Below are 20,974 nucleotides of genomic sequence, written 5' to 3'. Positions count from 1 at the left end.
CAGTTCCTACATACAACAAACTTTTAACTCAATAACTCATTGGCTCAACGATCACAACCTCATAATAAATAATGATAAATCAAAATTAATCCAATTCAGACCAAGACAAAAGCAACCGCTAAACCTCAACACTGTAATAAACAACCTAAATATTGAAGAAGTACCCGACTGCACCTTATTGGGCCTTACACTGGACAGCCATTTGACATGGAAAAAACATGTAGAAAAAATTAAAAATAAACTTGCCCGATTTGTGTATGCACTTAGCGTATTGAAGTGTAGCACTACCTTAGAGTGTGCGCTGGCGGCGTATCACTCGCAAGCAGTCGCATGGCTACGCTACGGGCTTCTTTTGTGGGGCCACAGCACCGACATTCAAAACGTTTTCATCATGCAGAAAAAATGTATCAGGATCCTAGTAAATATACATCCACCCCACAGCAGTAGACCACACTTCAAAAATCTTAACTTACTGACCCTCCCCTCTCTGTACATTTTGGAAGTAGCTACATTTGTCCGAAAAAACTTACATTTATTCCAATTTTGTCAAAACCCTCGACGTCAACACTATATAGAACTCCCGGAGCCTAAACTAGAAATATACAAAAACGGACCATACTACAGAGCCATAAATGTTTATAATAAAATCCCCACATATTTAAAAACAGACTCAAACTTCATAAACCGCCTTAAAACTATGCTGATGGATAAATGTTACTACTCAATAGCCGAATTTATGGAGGATGATACTATGTAAATAAATAAATAGTAACTTGTACATATAATATAAATATAATTGTATTATATTATAACATATTTTATATTAATACAAACAGTAATAAGTACTTAAAACGTAATGTAGTAGTCCTTGTTTATAGGTAATAAGATTCAAGTATTCGTTAGAAGAGGCTGTTACAACTTAAAAGTGCAATTTAGAAAATGTATAAGTATTATATAATATCGAAACCTAAGTATAAGTCAGTAGTAATAATAACCAAAACTGTGAAATTGTGAACCATAAATTTTTGCTACACCCTTTCTAGGGTCCATGTATATAACATCTGTACTATGGTATGCAAATAAAGATCTCTTATCTCTTATCTCTTAAAATTAGGTTAAGGTGACAAGAATTTAAGGTTTCTAATGAATCAAAATATAGATACAATGAAAAAATATTTATTAGAAAAACAAGCGTCGACACTTATTCATAACATTAGGTTTATGATGTTTAACATCGAGACATTGGTAGTTTCATCACAGAGAATTTTAAGAAACAACCTTAAAGCTAGCACACTTGTTACTTTCAATTGATAACAGTAATATGGCGTTTGATATAATTTAGCGTAGGTTCTTTTCAAAAATTACTGGGAAGATTTAGGAGTAACAATCTTGAATCTACGTTATACCTACTGGTACGTACAGTCGCCATCAGATATATCGGAGCGGCCAAGGTGCTCACAAATATCGGAACACGCCTCTATTGTCAGGGCGTTAGAGCGCGTGTTCAGATATTGTGAACACCTTGGCCGCTCCGATATATCTGATGGCGACTGTACATACATCAGGTACATTTTAAACTGCAAAGAAATAAACAATTTTTTCAGTTGTTTTCACATATAATCAATAAACACGAGTTTAATGAGGACAATCACCTCGGAAACATAACAACTTAAAAAACAAAAAAAAAATGAAACATCACCAATCACCATCTCTCAGAAAGGAAATGACAAATAAGAAAAAAAATGGGCACACTAAACACTGCAATTTCCTACTATTTTCTTTGAAAATAATCAAGGAAGGTATTCATTCCATTGTCTAGCACAAAAATCTACAATAACAAAATACTGTGTGAAATCAACACCTTTTGATATTGACCATTAATAAAAGAACTTACAATACATCCGCTTTTTAAATCAGTATTTGAAAATTAGATCTAATCATTTTACAACTAAATTTAGTCAAGATAACAAGTAAATTTCTATTATACACCGTGTTTTTATTGAATTCCGTTAACTTCGGGGTATGGTTAAGTACGTTTAAGAAAACTAAATGGCATAGTTAATTTTGAAAAAAATAAAATTTTTTTGCTTTTTTTTTCAGAAAAATTAATATTAAAAAGTAATTAAATGTAGCATATAGCGTTGTTGTAACACGGGCATTACATTTAACTAAACCAAACAATTGAAATCTGTGACATATCAATGTCAATTCGAACATCGATCGACCGAGATTTTACTTAAGTTTAGTAGCAAATGTATGAACTCATTCTAAACACTAATCAATATGTAAACCGGCCTTAAGGCAAGTGTACAAGCTTGTAGAGGCCTTATAGGAAAAAAATAAAATATTTATTATCTTCGAAATGGAGTTAATTAGAATATCGGTGTCTTTGGGAAAGTTACTTGATTTAAGCTCAGGTATGCACCCTTGAAATTAACGGAAATAAAAAAAAAACACGGTGTACTGTTACCGATTTTTTGCACAATATTCGGATAATGAATTCTTCTGCCAGAGCTTCGCTTACGAAAGATGATAAGGTAATATTCAGATGATATTCTAAGACTTGATTTAAATAATTAAGTCTAACAAAAAAAAAATACTGAGAATGCTGGGTTTCTTAGAAAAATCAAAAGAGCAGAGTTTGTAAGCGACATTCAGGACCCCATTTCATAAAAGAACAAATCACATTTTTATTCAAACTTTCAATAAAAAAAAAGAATAAAAAATCAACGTGTGTTTTTGCCACAGCTTATTTCTTGGGCAGCCGGAACACTTTGACGTTGGATGCGTCCTCGTACACGCAGTCCGTTCGCGACGGGTACACGCTCTTCAGGTTGCCTTCTGTGTCCACTATCTTCACCTGGAAATACATTTTCTTAATTATTTCGTTTGCAGCATAGATCTAGTATATTTTCTATAGATGTGCTATATGCGTGCGCCCGTGAGGGACAAAACATATGCAAAGCGACAAAATTAAAAACACGTTTTAACATTCCTGATGCTATACCAAAAACAACCTACATACTTAATTTGGTCGGGTTATTTGTTACCCACCATAAACCATACCAAACTTACGATGGGGATTAAGAACAAATGTGAGACTGTGACAAAGACAAATTATAATAACGTTTTCTCTGCTACTCCTACTGAAAGTTCCATAAGAGTGTCTCGTTCGGTTATCTCCCGGCTCTACCATTTCATCTGTATAACAATTGTACCTCTATGGTTTGCAGGTATTTGCTAGGATATCTTCAAACTTTTAGGATAAAGAGCCAGCCTCAGAAAAAGAACAGTAATAATCATCAGAAAGAGACACAAATATTGAATTACAGTTTTAAAATTAGATAATTAAAAAGGGAAATGCCTACCGAAAATGTGGGTAGATTATGTATTAATTAAGGCGATTATTACACTGCCGTCGCATGTCGTTGCGAAGTGCCGAGCGACGAATTCGCGGGGTACAATGATGCGGTTTGCTCATCAAGGCATCACAGCAACAAGGGGGGGAAGGGGTCATGCCAAGTGTGACAGTACGTATTAACGTCGATCCTTTTCCTATGAAAAAGTGTAACAAGGGATGAGGGGGTGGTGGGACTAATACGTGCGAATCGGATCCAGTATGCTAAGCGCCTAACACTAGCACCGTTAGCCCTGAACCGTTGCATTCAGCAGCCCTCCAGGTGTTCCAGGTCTTGCAGAACTTGACTACTCTACCTGCTGCACGTTCAGCGTGTGGTAGCCCTGGTCCTGACCAGCCTGCCCAAGCAGCAGCGTCTCCAGCAGGAACTTGTCGAGGACAGTCTTGCAGGCGCCGAGGGACGCGTGGGAGGTCACCTCCACGAACATGCTTGTGCTCTCGTGCGACATCTGGGGAAGTAAGTTTACAATAGTAGTGGGAGTAATCATAGAACAAAAATATAAAAGCCCCTTATACAATTTATTAATATATATAATCTATACATTTTCTGTACCAACAGCCGTCTCCTATTTCTTATTACCGTTTTCGTCATATTTTCATATTTCTTAATACATGTAATATGAAACTAAAAAAATTCAATACCGGAATTTCAAATTTGATGTCTTTAAAATTGGCCCGATATTCCGGTATTTCGGGATTCCGGTATATAATACATGGCCTACTATAGTTCATTTTTTTAGCATTAGAAGAACTTAAAAGAAGGTAAGCGATCTTCACAGGTCTTTTAATTGAAAAACGCTTTTTAAAAATCAGTAGCTATTACTTATGAAAGCAGAAGAATATAAATGATCGTATTAGATTCATAATGGGGTTGGCAACTGTCAAAGGCTTGCATAGATGGCGCCATCATAGCTTGCCCCTTTTTCTATGAGATTTGGCTTAAAGGGGGCATCCAGGGTATTAAAAAAACAAAAAATTGACACAATTCTAGGGATTGACAGGGCAAGCTATGATGGCGCCATCTGCTAAAAACTTCCACCGGCCAACCACATATTTGTGATATTGTTACATATTTGTGATATTTGCCGTAAGCTATTTTTAAAATGTGTTTTTTAATTAAAGGACACATCAAGATTGTTTACTTTATTTCTAATGCTAAAAAAACGAACTATATAATTTCATACTCATACTCGAGTTAGTCTAGGTCAGACTGATCAACTTTACTTTGCAGACATTTAGAGTGCATTTGAATTGGCCTTATATTTACCTTAGTGACTTCCGAGTTGGTGATTGGCGGGAAGCTGATCACCTGCCTGTTGGAGTCCTGCAGGCACGGGTACTTCGGCTTGCCCTCCAGCAGGTACAAATACCTGGAATACAAAATAAAGTTCTTTAGGAGTCTTTTATAGAGTTGCAACGGATAGCTGTTTGGCCGGATACCGGATACCGAATGATCGGCTTGCCCATCGGCGAATATTCGGTATTATTTTTGTACAAACGCGAGAACCTCAAAAAATGGTCTTTAGACGAAAACATCGGGGCTCGTATTGGGTTGGTTCCCGTTTGCAAAACTATGTCCTTTTACGCCCTTGCTATTTCAAGTCAAAATTCAATTCTAAATTGACCTATTCTGTTTTTATTTGTTTTTCGTTTGAAGAAAATCAAAAATAAATTCCTATTGATTCCTTAGGAGGAGTTGGGATAAGCAGTGGAGGCTTTTGAGAAAGCGCTTACAATATCTACAAAAGGAATGAATTAATCATTTCATAAGTTGCTAAGCGGGCCAGGTGTTCAAAATGATCTTGACGCGACTTTATTGTTAAGAGAATAGGAATGTGTCAAGGTAATTTTGAACATCTCGCCCGCTTAGCAGCTTCTGCTGCTGAATGTAGCTAAACTTCCTTACTTATGTATCCCCGAGTAGACATTTCTTTTCTTCTCCTTCCTCAGTGCGTCGGCCTCCGCCACCAGCTGTTGGAACAGCTGTTCACCCGTGAAAGGCTTGGAGCGCCCGAGTGGCACCAGTTTCAGGACGTTCGGGGGCTTCGCTGTGTAGGTTAGGTTTCCTGTGAGGAAATAATTAGAATCGTAAATTACAAGTATGATGACAAAATGGTAAGTGTTATCTGCAAACATAGATGTTTTTGTGGCAAAATAAAGACAAAATGAAATATCGACATTTCTGTTATCGATGTTATATACGTTAACGTTATACTTAGATATTTATTACATTTTATAAGAAGATCGCTACCGCGAAATACACAACACGTTCGATATCTTCTTCTCTTTTGATATACTGGTAGTTTTCTATTCTTTTGGCACTTTATACTACATTTTACGTTTTAATTTTTAAGTACTAAATATATGTAATAAAGAAATTATGTATCGCTTTGTAATTGATTTGCATTATTGAAATTTCTAAGTAACTCACCTACAGCAAGTAGAAGTTACATTTAAATATTAATTTATGAGTTATCGATAACAGATTTATCGATGTTTCATTTTCTCAAACACTCGTTTTTGCCACAAAAACTTCTATGTCTGGTTATCTGCAACAGTTTAATTAAGCTACATATATACATCTCTTTTTATTGTTCGATAAGAAGATATTAGGTCATTTCTGTATCTAAGATACAGGTTGTTTATATTAGTCACCTGCAATAATTTACGGGCTGAATATATAAGTCATACTGAGCAACTTTTACTATGGGACCAACCCCGAAATCGTGAAAAAAAAATGTACTCTCCTATAGAAAACTGTCATGGTCAGACAGCCAAAATGTATGAAACAGTAATTTTTTTTTTAACTTATTTCTAAACTAACTCACCAGGTGCAATTTTCTTCAAGTCATGTGTGGCTATAGTTGCAACGTTCCTCTTCTCACACACCGTGTCATGCAGCTTCGTCTGCATTTGAATGAACTTCTTAAAAGACGCCTCCGTAAAGTTCAAATCAGTAACGATACAACACACTATGAACGGACGGACAGAGCTAACATGAGACTCTATGATTTGTACATTAGGGATATTATCTTCGACATATAGAATCTTCATTGAATGGCATAGATCACAGACAGCTTCTTCGATAGGTGTGTCTTCTTGTTTTTTGGAGCCCTTTTTCCCTTTTCCTTTTGTCTGCGCTTGAGAATCGCTCCTCGGGCAGTGTTCCCTGACGTAATCTAGGACTTGCTTGGTGCGGCACTGGTCAACTAGTTTCATGAGACGCTTGTCAGCGAGTTTGTTGCCTTTGAGGTTTAGTTCTGAAGAATATGATGCAATTTTAGTAAATAAAAAATATAAAAATAATCAAATATTTTTTGGAGGACTTAAGATAAGATAAGAATAGCCTTTATTGACCAAATAACTTATTTTAAAATTAAATATTTACATATGATATGTTAGGTGTATGTGTTGTTAGGATAGGAGAGCGTGTATGAGGAATGCTATGAAAGTGAAAGAGGTACATCAGGATCCTAGCAAGTGGAAATCCATGCTACCCCTCCGGGAAATAGGTATGATTATGTGTATGTATGTATGTTAGGTAAAGTACCACAACTAATGTATGAAAAGGAAATATCATGTTTTTTAAGATACTAAGGGCCAGTTGCACCAACCACATTTGACAGACTTATCAACGTCAGCAGGCACTTTACTATGAAACTTTCCATACAGAAAATTTTGCGAACTCTTTAACGATACAAACAGTTTGGTGCAACCGACCCTAAGTTAGCAGTATATAATAACATGACATTAAATCAAATGTTGTGCAATATTTATGTAATTTACTAATAATGTTTCGCAATATTGCATTTTTTTGCTTCCTGTTCAAACCTTAAGTAATAAATAATATTTTTACCTTTTAGTTTTTGCAGATTGGCAAGTTCCCCCGGTACAACTTTGATTTTGTTATCACCCATATCATAGTTCTTCAGCGATGGCAAACTTTGTGCTAAATAGCTAGGGATTGCCTCAATAGCGTTGCCGTTCAGTTTCAGATCCGTCAAATGTGGCAAATGAGCGCCTTCCAGGTCTATAAACTCGGTTAATTTGTTATTAGACACATCAACTATAATTAAGTTGGGAAAATCGACGAATTTCGGCATAGTTTCGATTTGGTTCGAACTTAAATTGATGCTTGTCAATTCTTTCATCTTATTCAGACCGTCTGGGATACTTTTAATCTCGTTTCTGGACAAATCCAGCACTTTTAATTTCGGCAGAGAGGTTATATTTTCGTTAAAGTCTTGCAGTTTGTTTCCGAATAATAACAGCGATTGTAGGTTAACTAACCTATTTATATCATCGGGAATAATCGTGAGGCACGTGTCACTAATATTTAGCAGGTTTAAATTGGTTAATTGGAACAAACTGTTGTCTAAACCTTCCTCGGATATTCGTTTTGATATTGACGCGCCAGACAGCTTGATTTCATGTCTGTTCTCATTTTTTACAGTTGTTACCTCTGGCCAAACTCCCATTTTGTATATTGATCACTAAGGAAGATGTTCTTTAGAAATTTTATATGAAATTTTGATTTAAACACACCACGTCTTGTTAGCAAACTGAAAATGACATGAAAATGACATGAACATGAAAATCATGAATCTAGGATATACCTGGATCTGGCATGAGTGGTGGGGGTAACTGACAGAACGGGATAGTCTTATGTATCTTTCAGTAGGAGTAGCAGAGAAAGCGGTATTATTGCTTGTCCTTGTCACAGTCTCACTTTTTGTTTGTTCCCCACCTTTTTATTAGTATGGAGAATGGTGGGCAACAAATGAATTCGACCAATCACAGTGTCGCATTTGCGTATGTTTTGTCCCTCACGGAGGCACGCGTATACCACTTCTATGCGATCCTACCTTCTATGATGAAAATGAAATAAAGAAAGATGACAAATGAGAAGTGGTGTTGCTACACTTGAAAAAAGCTTGAAATTAAGCTGAGCTGTTCCAGTCACTGAATATACGGCTGATAAAGTAGCCTAAGTAACCAATTTGTTTTATTATGTAAAATAGAACAAGTTATAGCTGGTCAATCCAATTTGTCAGTAAATAGGAACAAAAAAACTATACTCATCCTTTTCTTTTGGGTGCCAGTACTAGTGTAAGACAAAGATAGTATGATTCTCTCTATCTATGTTTGAAATTAGACAGTCCTTTGACACCTATAGTTGTAAAATACTCGGAGTAATTAACAATGGAGCCGCCATTAACAGGCGTTCCCCTCTGTCGAAAATAGGCGGCCAATGGTCAACCACATGTCAACCATATGTATGGACTGACGTTTATCTGACATGACGTACCTATACATTTGATGTGCGGACTACGAGCCGTCCTACAAACGGCTAAACGGTAGGACGGCTCGTAGTAGTCGTAGTCCGCAACCCCCAAACCCAACGAGGCGGACTACAAGGTAGGAGTGTGAATGGGGGGCCTTATGGAGCGACATGTTCACCTCGGTGACAAGCTCTAAAAAATAAAGAGAAAAAAAAAACAACGGGTTGCACTCCGGGAGTGCCGACAGAAGTGAAAACTCAATAACTAGTCCAAAATGTTTGCAGCACTATGTATAATTGACCCATCCTCCTTTCTATTGAAAAACTTTAGTTCCGAAATTGCTGGCCAGTGAATTTAAATTTGTAGCGTTAATTGTTTAAAATTCGAATAGAAATTGTAAAGTTGCAAACCTCGCATCTAAATATATTTGGCTTCGAGCAACACGGAAGGGAGGCGGCATTCGCACTATTTCCCCTCTGCCGAGGTACAAGATTAGCGCGTCAATCTAATCTAGCGCGGGTAATAAAACTAGTTGCACTTGGATTTTTCACTAGACCGAGTCCAGTCGCGCGCGTGAACACTGCTGCACAAAAATGCCTGTTTGCTCGGTTTTTTGTTATAAAAAGAGGTCGGGGACATCAAATTTACAAAAAGAAAGTGTTACATTTCACATGTAATATTTTTTTTTTACATATCATACGTTTAATTACATTCGAACACAATTATTATATTTTAGTCTCATGTAATTGTTGGATTTATCGATTTTGCTCGCTCAGTACAAACTGCGGATCGGTCGAGCGACAAATCCGACTTCTCGTCTCTCAGAATACAATAACATACTTCAACGAAAATGTGTTAGTGTGCGTGTTGTGACACTTGTCACTCGTCCGTACACAAAAAGAGATCGAGGTTTGCAAGATTTGTCTTTGACGTGTGTCATTTTCTATGTATTTGTGTCGTCATTACAGATTGGATTTTGTATGTAAGTGTGTGAGAAGTGCGACTGTGTGCACCTTTCCCCCCGCGAAAAATGGCAGAAAGATTTGTACGGTGAGATATCGCTTGGGCCCCTCCCTTCCGATGTGTCGGAAGCCGGTGTTGCTCGAAGATATTTGGTCATGATACTTTGAGTTTTATTCACTAACCACCAACTCTAGTAAGTTCACTTTTATTAGCGATTTCATCAAGATGTAGCTTTATTGAATTATATTGGAGTGATAGAAAGTTGGAATGTAACTGTGAGATCCTCGTATTTCAGGCCGTACAAGATTAGAACATTGAGCTTTATTGCTTAATATAAAAGTCCAGTTTTAAATAATTGACCTGATTATGATACGTTATGACTAAAGTTCTTTGGTGAATAACATTGTCCATCACACACGCAAGCGCCATGCGCCGCCTACATGAAACAGCAGGCTCAGGCATACATTTTCGCCGTGCGGTAGAAAGAGAGGAGAGACGCCTTACGCGTTACGCGTTACGCTGTCTCGAGTTTATCATTTTTTCCTCACCTCAAAAAGTGCTCAGCGCCGCTAAAGAAGTTTTCACTTCAAAAACAATTTGTCAGTAGAAAAAGGCGCGAAATGTAATTTTTTTATGGAAGTTGACAATTTGCTGTAGACTTGCTGTGGACGCTAGAATGGGATTGACAATCTTATTGCCAATTACATTTATGATCAAGTTGTCAATTAGATTGCCAACTAAGAAAGGAAACAAACTTCAAACATTAAAAAACTTTCACTTTATTTAATCCAAATTTTTAACTTAGAATCCTGCAAAAGCACCGCGGAAGACCGACCAGAAAAGACGAGACTGGACCTCCTCGCTAGTCTCTTCAGTTGTTTCCTCTGATTCGGCCTCAGGGGTTTCAATAGATGCGGCCTCAGTGGACTCCTTGGATTCGGCTTCAGGTGTTTCATTCGATTCGGCCTCAGTGGTTTCTTGGGATACGGCCTCAGGGGTTTCGTTAGATTCAGCCTCAGGGCTTTCATTCGATTCGACCTCAGGGGTTTCAGTCGATTCGGCCTCAGGAATTTCATTCGATTCGACCTCAGGGCTTTCATTAGATTCAGCCTCAGGGATTTCATTAAATTCGGCCTCAGGAGTTTCATTCGATTCGGCCTCAGGGGTTTCGTTAGATTCAGCCTCAGGGGTTTCATTCGATTCAGCCTCAGGTGTTTCATTAGATTCGGCCTCAGGAGTTTCATTAGATTCGGCCTCAGGAGTTTCATTCGATTCGGCCTCAGGAGTTTCATTCGATTCGGCCTCAGGAGTTTCATTCGATTCGGCTTCAGGGGTTTCGTTAGATTCAGCCTCGGGAGTTTCATTCGATTCGGCCTCAGGGGTTTCATTCGATTCAGCCTCAGGTGTTTCATTAGATTCGGCCTCAGGAGTTTCATTAGATTCGGCCTCAGGAGTTTCATTCGATTCGGCCTCAGGAGTTTCATTCGATTCGGCCTCAGGAGTTTCATTCGATTCGGCTTCAGGGGTTTCGTTAGATTCAGCCTCGGGAGTTTCATTCGATTCGGCCTCAGGAGTTTCATTCGATTCGGCCTCAGGAGTTTCATTCGATTCGGCTTCAGGGGTTTCGTTAGATTCAGCCTCAGGGATTTCATTCGATTCAGCCTCACGTGTTTCATTAGATTCGGCCTCAGGAGTTTCAATAGATTCGGCCTCAGGGGTTTCATTAGATTCGGACTCAGGGGTTTCATTCGATTCAGCCTCAGCGGTCTCCTTGGACTCGGCTTCAGGCGTTTCATTTGATTCGGTCTCAGTGGTTTCTTGGGATACGGCCTCAGGGCTTTCATTAGATTCAACTTCAGGAGTTTCGTTAGATTCGGCCTCAGAGGTTTCATTCGATTCGGCCTCAGGAGTTTCATTCGATTCGGCTTCAGGGGTTTCATTAGATTCAGCCTCAGTGGTCTCTTTTGATTCAGTTTCTGTGGTTTCCTGGGATTCAGCTTCAGCTGTTTCCTTGGATTCAGACTCAACGGTTTCCTTAGATTCAGACTCGGACGTCTCCTTAGACTTGCTCTCGGATGATTCCTTAGACTCTGACTCGGACGCCTCCTTAGACTCGCTCTCAGAGATTTCCTTACTTTCCTTAGATTCAGAAGAGTCCTTCGATTCTGATTTTTCTTCACTAGACTCGCTAGATTCAATAGATTTGGACTCACTGGATTTCGACTCGCTAGATTTGGATTCGCTGGATTTTGACTCGCTGGATTTGGACTCGCTGGAGCTTGACTCGCTGGAGCTTTTTGATGGTTCCAGCTCCCAGTTGTCGAAGTTGATTCCGGTTACCTGAGTGACCCAATCGTGGTAATGGCCGGGACGGATGAATCCTGTAGAATAGGAAAGTTATGTATTTATTTTTTTCTTGACAGCGCAAGTTTTAGTAAGATTTGACTTCTACAGCTTACAAAGGCATTAGTTTAATTTTATATTCAAGTTTTAATAGTTTTATACCAGCGGGCGCGTCGACATGGCAACCTTCAACGGACACGAAGGAGGTGACTCCGACCAGCGTGTATTTGCCGTCTTCTTCCAACTCCACGAGCGGACCTCCGCTATCACCCTGAGGATAAGACACACCGCATTTACCTCTAAATATAATGATAATAATCCTTCCGGCCGATTTCGATCGTGGCGACCACTTCGACTCCTAGTCAGTTCGGCTATTAGGGTGCAGTAGGTGCAACAATGCCTTTAGGATGCTGATTGGCCTGCCTAAAAGCCGTAACAGACTACCGCACCACACCGCGACCTTGGTACGGTGCGGTAGTCTGTTACGGCTTTAAATTCTGCAGCGCATCTACCATGTTCGCGGAGTCACGCACCGATGGATTAATTTGCAGCAATTTTGCGCAAAAAACTTGCGTCTCTTCTGAGCAGAACGAGGGACAGCCTGAACAGCATCCGAAAGATGATTGCTATTATTATTATACCTACCTACTTACTAACATTATTTTTAAGAATGTACCTACTAACAATAATGAGAATATGAGATCAATGTTATCTTCATGAAAGAAATGGAATCGAATCATTTAAAGTCACTTTGAAATAGCTTTTGCATATAATTAGTATACATATAATAAATTCTACTTAAGGCTCTTTCCTATGGATCTCCATGTCAAATCAAGAGGATATGTTAGTTTTTAATTGGGCCCCTGTCGATACACTTTCAACATCTGTGGAATGGTCAAATAACTATCCATCATAGTATTCATAGTCTTACCGAGCAAGTAGATTGGCTAGTGAGGTTGTAACCGCTGGCGCAGATCGTGGAATCCACTACTATGTCGAAGCCGACATAGGCGTCCCGACAACGCTCGTTTGTGTCTCCTCGCAGGTAGACCCACTGCAGGTTCTCTGGAGAAGCTCCTGCCAGAGGAAATAAAGAATTACAAATACCACAGGCGACAGTTCATTCACAGTATCTGAAGCGAGGGCTGTTGTTACTACCAACTAGGGCTTCCAAATACCGGACTTCTTTCAATACCGGTATTAATACCGAAACTGTCTTCATCAATACCGGGATCCCGGGATCCCGGTATTGACTATAAGTAGCTTAAAAAATTTGAGTTTTTTTTTAAAGGCTCACTTTTACACCAGATATGTATGTCCTTAGCTTAGGATATTAAACAATAATCGCCATCTGCAATAATTATGTGCACCCTCCAGGTTGGCAATAATTTTATCCGCCTTGTTGACTTCACAAGTCACATTTTTAGTTCAACCTAATAATCAGCCAATAAATATTCTTTGGCACCAAAAATTCGCATGCCATTACAATTAATGTCTTTCTACTTTTTGATAAAATTTTAAGAACTAATTATATTTAATTATTATAAAATTATAGAAAAAAATCACTTTTATCGTATCTAGTTTGCAGTGAACAATCTTACAATTACATGTACGAAATCTATATATTTGGGTTCGTCTTTGACGTCTCGAGAAACGTGTCCAGGGTTTTCATTTTAAACTTATTAACACAAAAGTTATGGCCAGAAAACCAGTTTAAAGCCTAAAATTGTTCAACTTTGATGCCAAATATCTCGAAGGCAATGAACTTTGAAGTAAATATAGGATACTAAACTGCAAAACGTAATTCAAGACCAAAAAGGTAAGACAATGTTGCCACTGTAATAATTTGTTTGTAAAATAGTAAATTCCTTTTGATAAATAATCACGCTAAGATAATTTATTTATTAGTAATTTTACTCCTGCGAGTTAAAAAAGTATTTTTATATACTTATTTTTGCATTAATACAAGACGCGCTAGTAAAAAGTGGCAACATTTTCTTACTTTTTTTGGTCTTGAATTACGTTTTGCAGTATATATTGCTTCAAGCTGTTGTTGTTAATATAATAAGCTACAAAAAACATTAGAAAACTAAGGGATTCAGATCGAAGGTCATTCGCGTGGGGTGGCCCCTTAATATATCCAGAACATCAGAATTCATCACCAAATATTTATCTAACGCATATGCACAGATCTTGTTTCAATTAAATGATCTTCTTTAATTAAATTGGCAAGTTATCTTTTGATACAGCCGAATTTGACAATTTTAATAGATTTTAAACGTTATAATAGGCGCATTTTCCTTGTTTTTGAAAATACCGGGATCCCGGTATTTCATTAAAAAATACCGGTATTGAAAAATCTGTTTAAACAGACGGGATCCCGGTATTTCGGGATCCCGGGATCCCGGTATTGGAAGCCCTACTACCAACAGTGATAATTAAAAAAGAAAGTTCATTCACAGTTTATTTTGTGCGAGGTAGGATGTTTCTGGAGAAACTCACAACGGGCAATAATCGCTTAATTCGCTTATGCGTGTAGGTAGACGTTATTGGCCTGGGACGGCAGGCCGCCCAATGGCACCAAAGACTGGCGGACTGGTATTGGGTGGGACCCATAAATGGTATCCAGACGGGCCTGATCAAAATGGGTCGATTTGATCAGGAAAATGATTGGCGCCAATCTCATCTAGCGTCCACACGTATACAATTTAATCACCAATTTTAGAACCATAAACAAACGCACGTACAGATCCTAGCATTCCATAGACACTAGCTTTGAAAATTGGCATTTTTGTGTCCGCACCTCCTGATTTGATCGGGCAATCGAATCAGCGAGCCAAATTGCCATTTGCGTCCGCACCTCCTGATTCGATCGGGCAATTTAATCAGATTGGTGAAGAAATTGACTAATCTTGATACGCCTTTAAGGAGAAGGTGGTATTACCCATGGTCTAATAAAACATGGTCTTCCATTCCCAGAGTGACACGCGATTACGTCACAATAACATTGCCACTTTATTTCAACATAACATGTTACATGGGTACATTATACCTATGGTTAATAAGTTAAAATATTTCTTTATAATTTTATAATTTTCATTTATATGTATTTTAGCTTAAATTTTACAATAACACGTCATTTTTAATTACTCGTTAGCAATATCTTCCGATTCACGAAAGAAATTTCAGACTTTCCGGTAATTCTGTTTATACTACTGGCAACACAGGATAGCGCTGGGCACATTTGACAATTCGGATCTAGATAACTTCATGCCCTGACCGTCATCCTTGTCGAACGCGTGTTAGGCCAAGCGCGCACCACGACTTTTTGTCGCGCGATAATTTAGTCGCAAAAATGTAACGTATGTGTTTATATGGCAGTGCGCGCATATGCGACAAAAAAATCGCAGCGATTTTAAAATTGTGATTTGTCACATTTTTCCGCGACTGCTCGCGACGCGATTGTCGCAAAGTGAATTGCAGCATACGGAGTTGTATGGCCCTGCGCGCACTGCGATAATAAAATCGCACCCCGGACCTCAGTCGGCACTTCGCTCTCCAAGCCTCATCATGTCGGAAACTGCTTCTACGATGGAGTCTCAAGATGAGACGCTAGATGTTGACCATTTAATTATGGAAATAGAAGGAGATCACCTTTGTGGTATAAATACTCAAAGTTATACGGCGAACGCATATTAAAGACACGTTTCATGACAAACGACTGGTACGAAATCAATGTTGAGAATGAACAAATCGTCGACTTTTTCATCGCAGTGCGCGCAGTGAATTTTCTGCGATATATTACAGCGCGATTCTAAAATCGTGTCGCAAAAATTAAAATCGTGGTGCACGCTTGGCCTTAATTGTTATTTCCTTCTCGCTCAGTGTCAGCAGTCGCAGTGTTTTCCAAACTTTTCACGTCGTAAGCTTGGTAATTAATGTGTAACTGTGAATTAGTTTTTTAAACGTTTGTCTTGTATAGATAAATAAAGTTTAATTTAATACATTAGATTTGTTTTATTTTACCTTAAACTAATAACGCCTTATAAATCTATGTATTTTACTATGTTTCTACATGAATAACTTAAAATTAATGCCGTTAAAATAATTTTCACCGTTGGTTAAAATTCTCCCACATTTCAAAGTTTGAGAACCTGTAAACAGCATGATGACGTAGGCGCGTGTCAGTTAGGTCATACGCGAATCTCGGAATGGAGTACCAGGCGGAGTATATTATTATACCATGGTAGACGTGTGCGCCGCGCCGGCGCGCCGCCGCCGCCGGGCTTTTTTGCCACGCCGCCGCCGCCGATGAATGATCGGCGTGAAATCGGCGTGACCTTGAGTGTTGTTAATCAGCTATTTTAACTTGATATTTGGATTACTATTTGGATTTTTTTATATTATATATAAAGAGAATAGCCAGTTGCACAAACTATTTGACACACCCATTAAAGAGACTGAGTAATCCTTAGTGTTCAGCGTCAAGAAAGATGAGGGAGCATTATATGCAGTAAGATTTTTTCCTATAAATTGTGTATTCACATTCAACTATTAATTAGAATTTTTATGCCCTCACCTCACATACGAAGTCAGAATGCTATATCATGAAAATACTTAACTACATTGCAATTCGCATCGAAAACACAGGGCTCATGTACCATGGAACCTCAAAGAGCAACAGAAAAGGAAAACTAACTAGCTAATGTGTCGTTGCGATCATCATCCTTGCTAGTACTATTGTCGACAGTCTTACGGGAATAACAACAAGAAATACATCGAAAAGGCGGCTCTTCTGAAGAAAATGGAAGTTGAAAGTTCTAGAGTGGTCTTAAGATGAACCATTCCAAGAGCAAAATAATGGTTGTAGACAGGGCAAACGTACCTACTCCGAGTTACCGACGCACTCGGCGATTACAAAAAAGCGAGCAAGTTTGTATATCTTGGTGGTACGAGTTCTCGTCTTTCCTATATTCCAGTATGGTGCTGAACCGCGAGTCTCAAAAAGGGTAACGTGCAAAGGTTGGCACTTTAGAGATTTAGTGTTGGCAAAGACTGCTGCATACAGCTAGAAGAACAAACCCCTTAATTTTCAAATAGCTCAATATCGCCACTCGGGTTTCCACAACATCTTTCTTCGGACACGTTATGCGGTTTCCAACGCATGATGTGGCGAAACATAATATGAATTTAGGCCCAATGAATGGCAAACGTGCTCAGAGTGGAGCATGTGTGAGATGGTCGATGGCTGGCGGCAGTCCACACGGCTTATGACTGCACGAAATTGAGACAAATTACATGTGGTCACAATCCTCAGCAATGAGAAAACGAGAAAGAAGAAGATACTTCTCAGCCAGCCTAGTGCTTATACGACAAGAAAACCATTAACGGGAAGCCAGAGCAGTCCACTATATCTAGGATATTTCAAGGACATTTGAAGATAAGCCGTTTACAGCATGACAAAATGGATCAGATCGGATTGAGTCATTGGGACCAGGTAATCCCTTACTACAAGCCAGTTACTAGGATAATCGAGTTATACCTATCATATATTCATTTCTCTTCTTCTTCCTCCTTCCCTTATCCCACCTACGTGGGGTCGGGTCTCCTTGTCATTTTGCGCCAGAGTAGTCGATTCTGGGTTGTCTCTTCTGTTATGTTCAGGTTCTTTAGATCGGCTCTAATATTGGATCACCATGTGGATTTTGGTCTTCCTCTTCCTCTCGGTTGTTCCGGAAGGTTCAGTGCTATATTGACGACATGGTCTTTTCCTCTTCTTTGTATGTGGCCGCCGTGTATCATATATTCATTTACAAACCCTATTTTACTCAAAACCTATACGTAGATTATACTAACTATACGTAGATTACGTAGTTCAGTACCAGCAACCTGAATTATAAAGAACAAACGACAAATTAATGATTTTTCTTTAGAAACCTGAAAGTCAAGGTCACGCCGATTTCACGCCGAAAACACGCCGCCGCCGCCGATTTTTCCGCAAACGCCGCCGCCGATCGTTTTTTAATCGGCGCACACGTCTATACCATGGTATTACCGTCAGTCCACGTGCGACCCCAGCCGGATGCTTTGAGCCTGACTCCGTCATAGTTCCGGTCTTTCTCCGCTGAGCGCTGCACTCGGATGGGTTGCACGCGATCTGAAAAACGATAATTTGATTGAATCAATGGCCATTTTTTTGTCTTATTTTGATAAAAATTGGTAGCTTTACATATATATCACTGGTGGCTATGTATGTATGCACAGTGCCTTGCAAGGCGTCAATGTATAGCGGGTGGTCGTAGTATTCGTACGTCTCAAATTGTTTCAGTTAGACAAAGATGGCACGATACTTACCAGAGAAGGTGATACTACGTTGGAACTTCAATATAGCTATGTCATGTGGTTGCACGGTGCCTTGCAAGGCCTCAATGTACAGAGGGTGATTGTAATATTCGTACGTCTCGAAGATCAGCTCGGGACGCCATAGACTGACTGCTCCAGCTCTTATCACCATGGTTACGCGGCTGTGGAAGAATTAAAGAATAAGATTTAACTACCTTTCAGTCACATCCATATACTTTATGCAGACGATCCAAAATATATAAGACAGGAATTATGATAAACTTAAAACTTAAACTTGAGAGAGCAGACCCGTAAATTATTACTTAGCGGTGCAGTGAGCGGCGGTGAAGCCCCACTCTGGGTGTATGATGGAGCCCCCGCAGGCGCTCACGGTGCCGATGGAGTTCACCATCCGCAGGGACAGTTGCCACGGGATCTGGCCTTCCCGTGCCTCCCAGCCGGACACGATACGGGCACCGGGTTCTGGAAAATATTTAATTTTCAAGTATAAGCGCGTATAAGTATATTAAATAATAAGCGCGGACGTGGCAGGCGGCAGGCCCAGACGGAGATGGCGGACGACTTAGACGCCTTCATCAGTAACTGACCGGAAAAAGCACAACAACGGGAGTTGAGGAAATCAAGGGGCCTTTGCCTAGCAGTGGGACACTACAACGGGCTAATAAAAAAAACTGAAAATACTGGCCATACTGTGTAGGTACTTACGACGTGCATTTTCAGGGAACGCAGGCAGGTCGGCGAATACCTACAAAACAGCAATATCTAATTATCGTTGTTAGCTTAGGCAAAAATAAATTTTAATAACCATTCCAAATTTCAAATAGATACTTAGCTTCAGTACCTAGTTCTCGAGATATTTAGCGATGTGACAGACATACGGACGGACGGACAGAGTCGCACCATAAGGGTTGCTTTTGTACCTTTTTAGTACGGAACCCTAAAAAGAAACTCTATAAAGTTGTTTCTTGTGGCATAGTGCCGAGAATGCTGGCAGCATTTCGCTGAATCGCAATAAATATGCGTCTTGAACCCCTGCAGGCATTATGGATGGCTTTATCCACGTGATAAAATAACTGTCACTTTTTAACGCCGCTTGATAGAAAGTGACGGATACCGTTTTATCACGCTGTCACGTAGACAAGAACGAAGAAAAAAACGCTTGTGGTCTAGCGGTAAAAGCGTGCGGCTTTCAATCCCGAGGTCGCGGGTTCAAACCCCGGCTCGTACCAGTGAGTTTTACGGAACTTATGTACGAAATATCATTTGATATTTACCAGTTGCTTTTCGGTGAAGGAAAACATCGTGAGGAAACCGGACTAATCCCATTAAGGCCTAGTTTCCCCTCTGGGTTGGAAGGTCAGATGGCAGTCGCTTTCGTAAAAACTAGTGCCTACGTCAAAACATGGGATTAGTTGTCAAGCGGACCCCAGACTTCCATTGAGCCGTGGCAAAATGCCGGGATAACGCGAAGGAGAAGACGTAGACAAGAACGACCATCATAATCGTGCTGAACACCTCACGTAATGGACGACCCCCACTCACCTGTCCTGTGGCAACCACCAGGAACACAATAGCTTCCCAAGACTTCATTTTGTCGATTGCGATAATACTTACCTATTTACTTAGTACTTCCCTATCAAATAATACTCTTCGTCACTTATCATAGCTTAAAAGATAAATTAGGATATATAGCTAATCTACCTAGCTGATTGCCATGAAAAAAAAACTAACTGTTTTTTGTTTAAAAGAAAAAATACGGCGATTTCTTTGCGGTGCTATTAAGTACGTTAGCGAAAATGGAGAAAATAATATTTGCGTGCATAATATTTTACATGAACGCTCGGGTATGAAAAAGGTATCAGCGCGTTGGGTACCTACCCAGAATGCTTACTGACACGCAAAAACAAACTAGAGTCGAGATTTGTCAAGAAGCTTTGGACCTGATACAGCAAGACCGGGAACTTTTTTTGGCACGATTTATAACAATGGACGAAACATGGCTCCATCATTACGACCCTGAAACGAAACTGCAGTCTATGACATGGAAAAGGCCCTCATCTCCAACTCCGAAGAAATTCAAGGTGGGCCCATCTGCCGGTAAGGTCATGGGCTCTGTTTTTTGGGATGGTAAAGGGGTCGTAATGATTGAGTATCTCGAGCATGGAGCCACTATTACGGGCACTTTATATGCCAAACAAATAGCAACATTGCGCAATGAGATCCGTGAAAAACGGCGAGGTAAACTCATGGTATAATAATATACTCCGCCTGGTACTCTATTCCGAGATTCGCGTATGACCTAACTGACACGGGCCTACGTCATCATGCTGTTTACAGGTTCTCAAACTTTGAAATGTGGGAGAATTTTAACCAACGGTGAAAATTATTTTAACGGCATTCATTTTAAGTTATTCATGTAGAAACATAGTAAAATAAAACAAATCTAATGTATTAAATTAAACTTTATTTATCTATACATGACAAACGTTTGAAAAACTAATTCACAGTTACACATTAATTACCAAGCTTACGACGTGAAAAGTTTGGAAAACACTGCGACTGCTGACACTGAGCGAGAAGGAAATAACAATTAATACGCGTTCGA

General features: G+C 39.4%; 2 protein-coding genes across 3 annotated transcripts; both read right to left on the bottom strand.

The window, feature by feature from the left end:
* Positions 1-1,160: 1,160 nt before the first annotated feature.
* LOC134799838 (leucine-rich repeat-containing protein 47-like) lies at positions 1,161-7,993 on the bottom strand. Of its 2 annotated transcripts, XM_063772238.1 has the most exons (8): positions 7,275-7,993; positions 6,247-6,678; positions 5,325-5,484; positions 4,686-4,788; positions 3,715-3,867; positions 2,456-2,860; positions 1,552-1,978; positions 1,161-1,409 (listed from the first exon to the last, which is right to left on the bottom strand). In XM_063772238.1, exons 1-6 carry the CDS (start codon positions 7,894-7,896, stop codon positions 2,750-2,752), a joined length of 1,581 nt encoding a protein of 526 aa, XP_063628308.1. In that variant the 5' UTR covers positions 7,897-7,993; the 3' UTR covers positions 1,161-1,409; positions 1,552-1,978; positions 2,456-2,749. The 2 variants fall into 2 exon arrangements, with proteins under 2 accessions (XP_063628308.1, XP_063628306.1); XM_063772236.1 differs by having other exon boundaries at positions 1,552-2,860.
* Positions 7,994-10,464: 2,471 nt separating this feature from the next.
* On the bottom strand, positions 10,465-19,959 carry LOC134800305 (retinitis pigmentosa 1-like 1 protein). Its single transcript, XM_063772806.1, has 8 exons — positions 19,912-19,959; positions 19,075-19,114; positions 18,672-18,831; positions 18,361-18,530; positions 18,062-18,163; positions 12,938-13,083; positions 12,169-12,277; positions 10,465-12,044 (listed from the first exon to the last, which is right to left on the bottom strand). Exons 1-8 carry the CDS (start codon positions 19,957-19,959, stop codon positions 10,465-10,467), a joined length of 2,355 nt encoding a protein of 784 aa, XP_063628876.1.
* Between the last annotated feature and the right edge of the window lie 1,015 nt (positions 19,960-20,974).

Source organism: Cydia splendana, chromosome 19 (genome assembly GCF_910591565.1).
Source record: "Cydia splendana chromosome 19, ilCydSple1.2, whole genome shotgun sequence".
NCBI classification, from domain to species: domain Eukaryota; kingdom Metazoa; phylum Arthropoda; class Insecta; order Lepidoptera; family Tortricidae; genus Cydia; species Cydia splendana.
The sequence above is the reverse complement of the archived record's forward strand: the minus strand, read 5'-3'. Positions and strand labels throughout refer to the sequence as shown.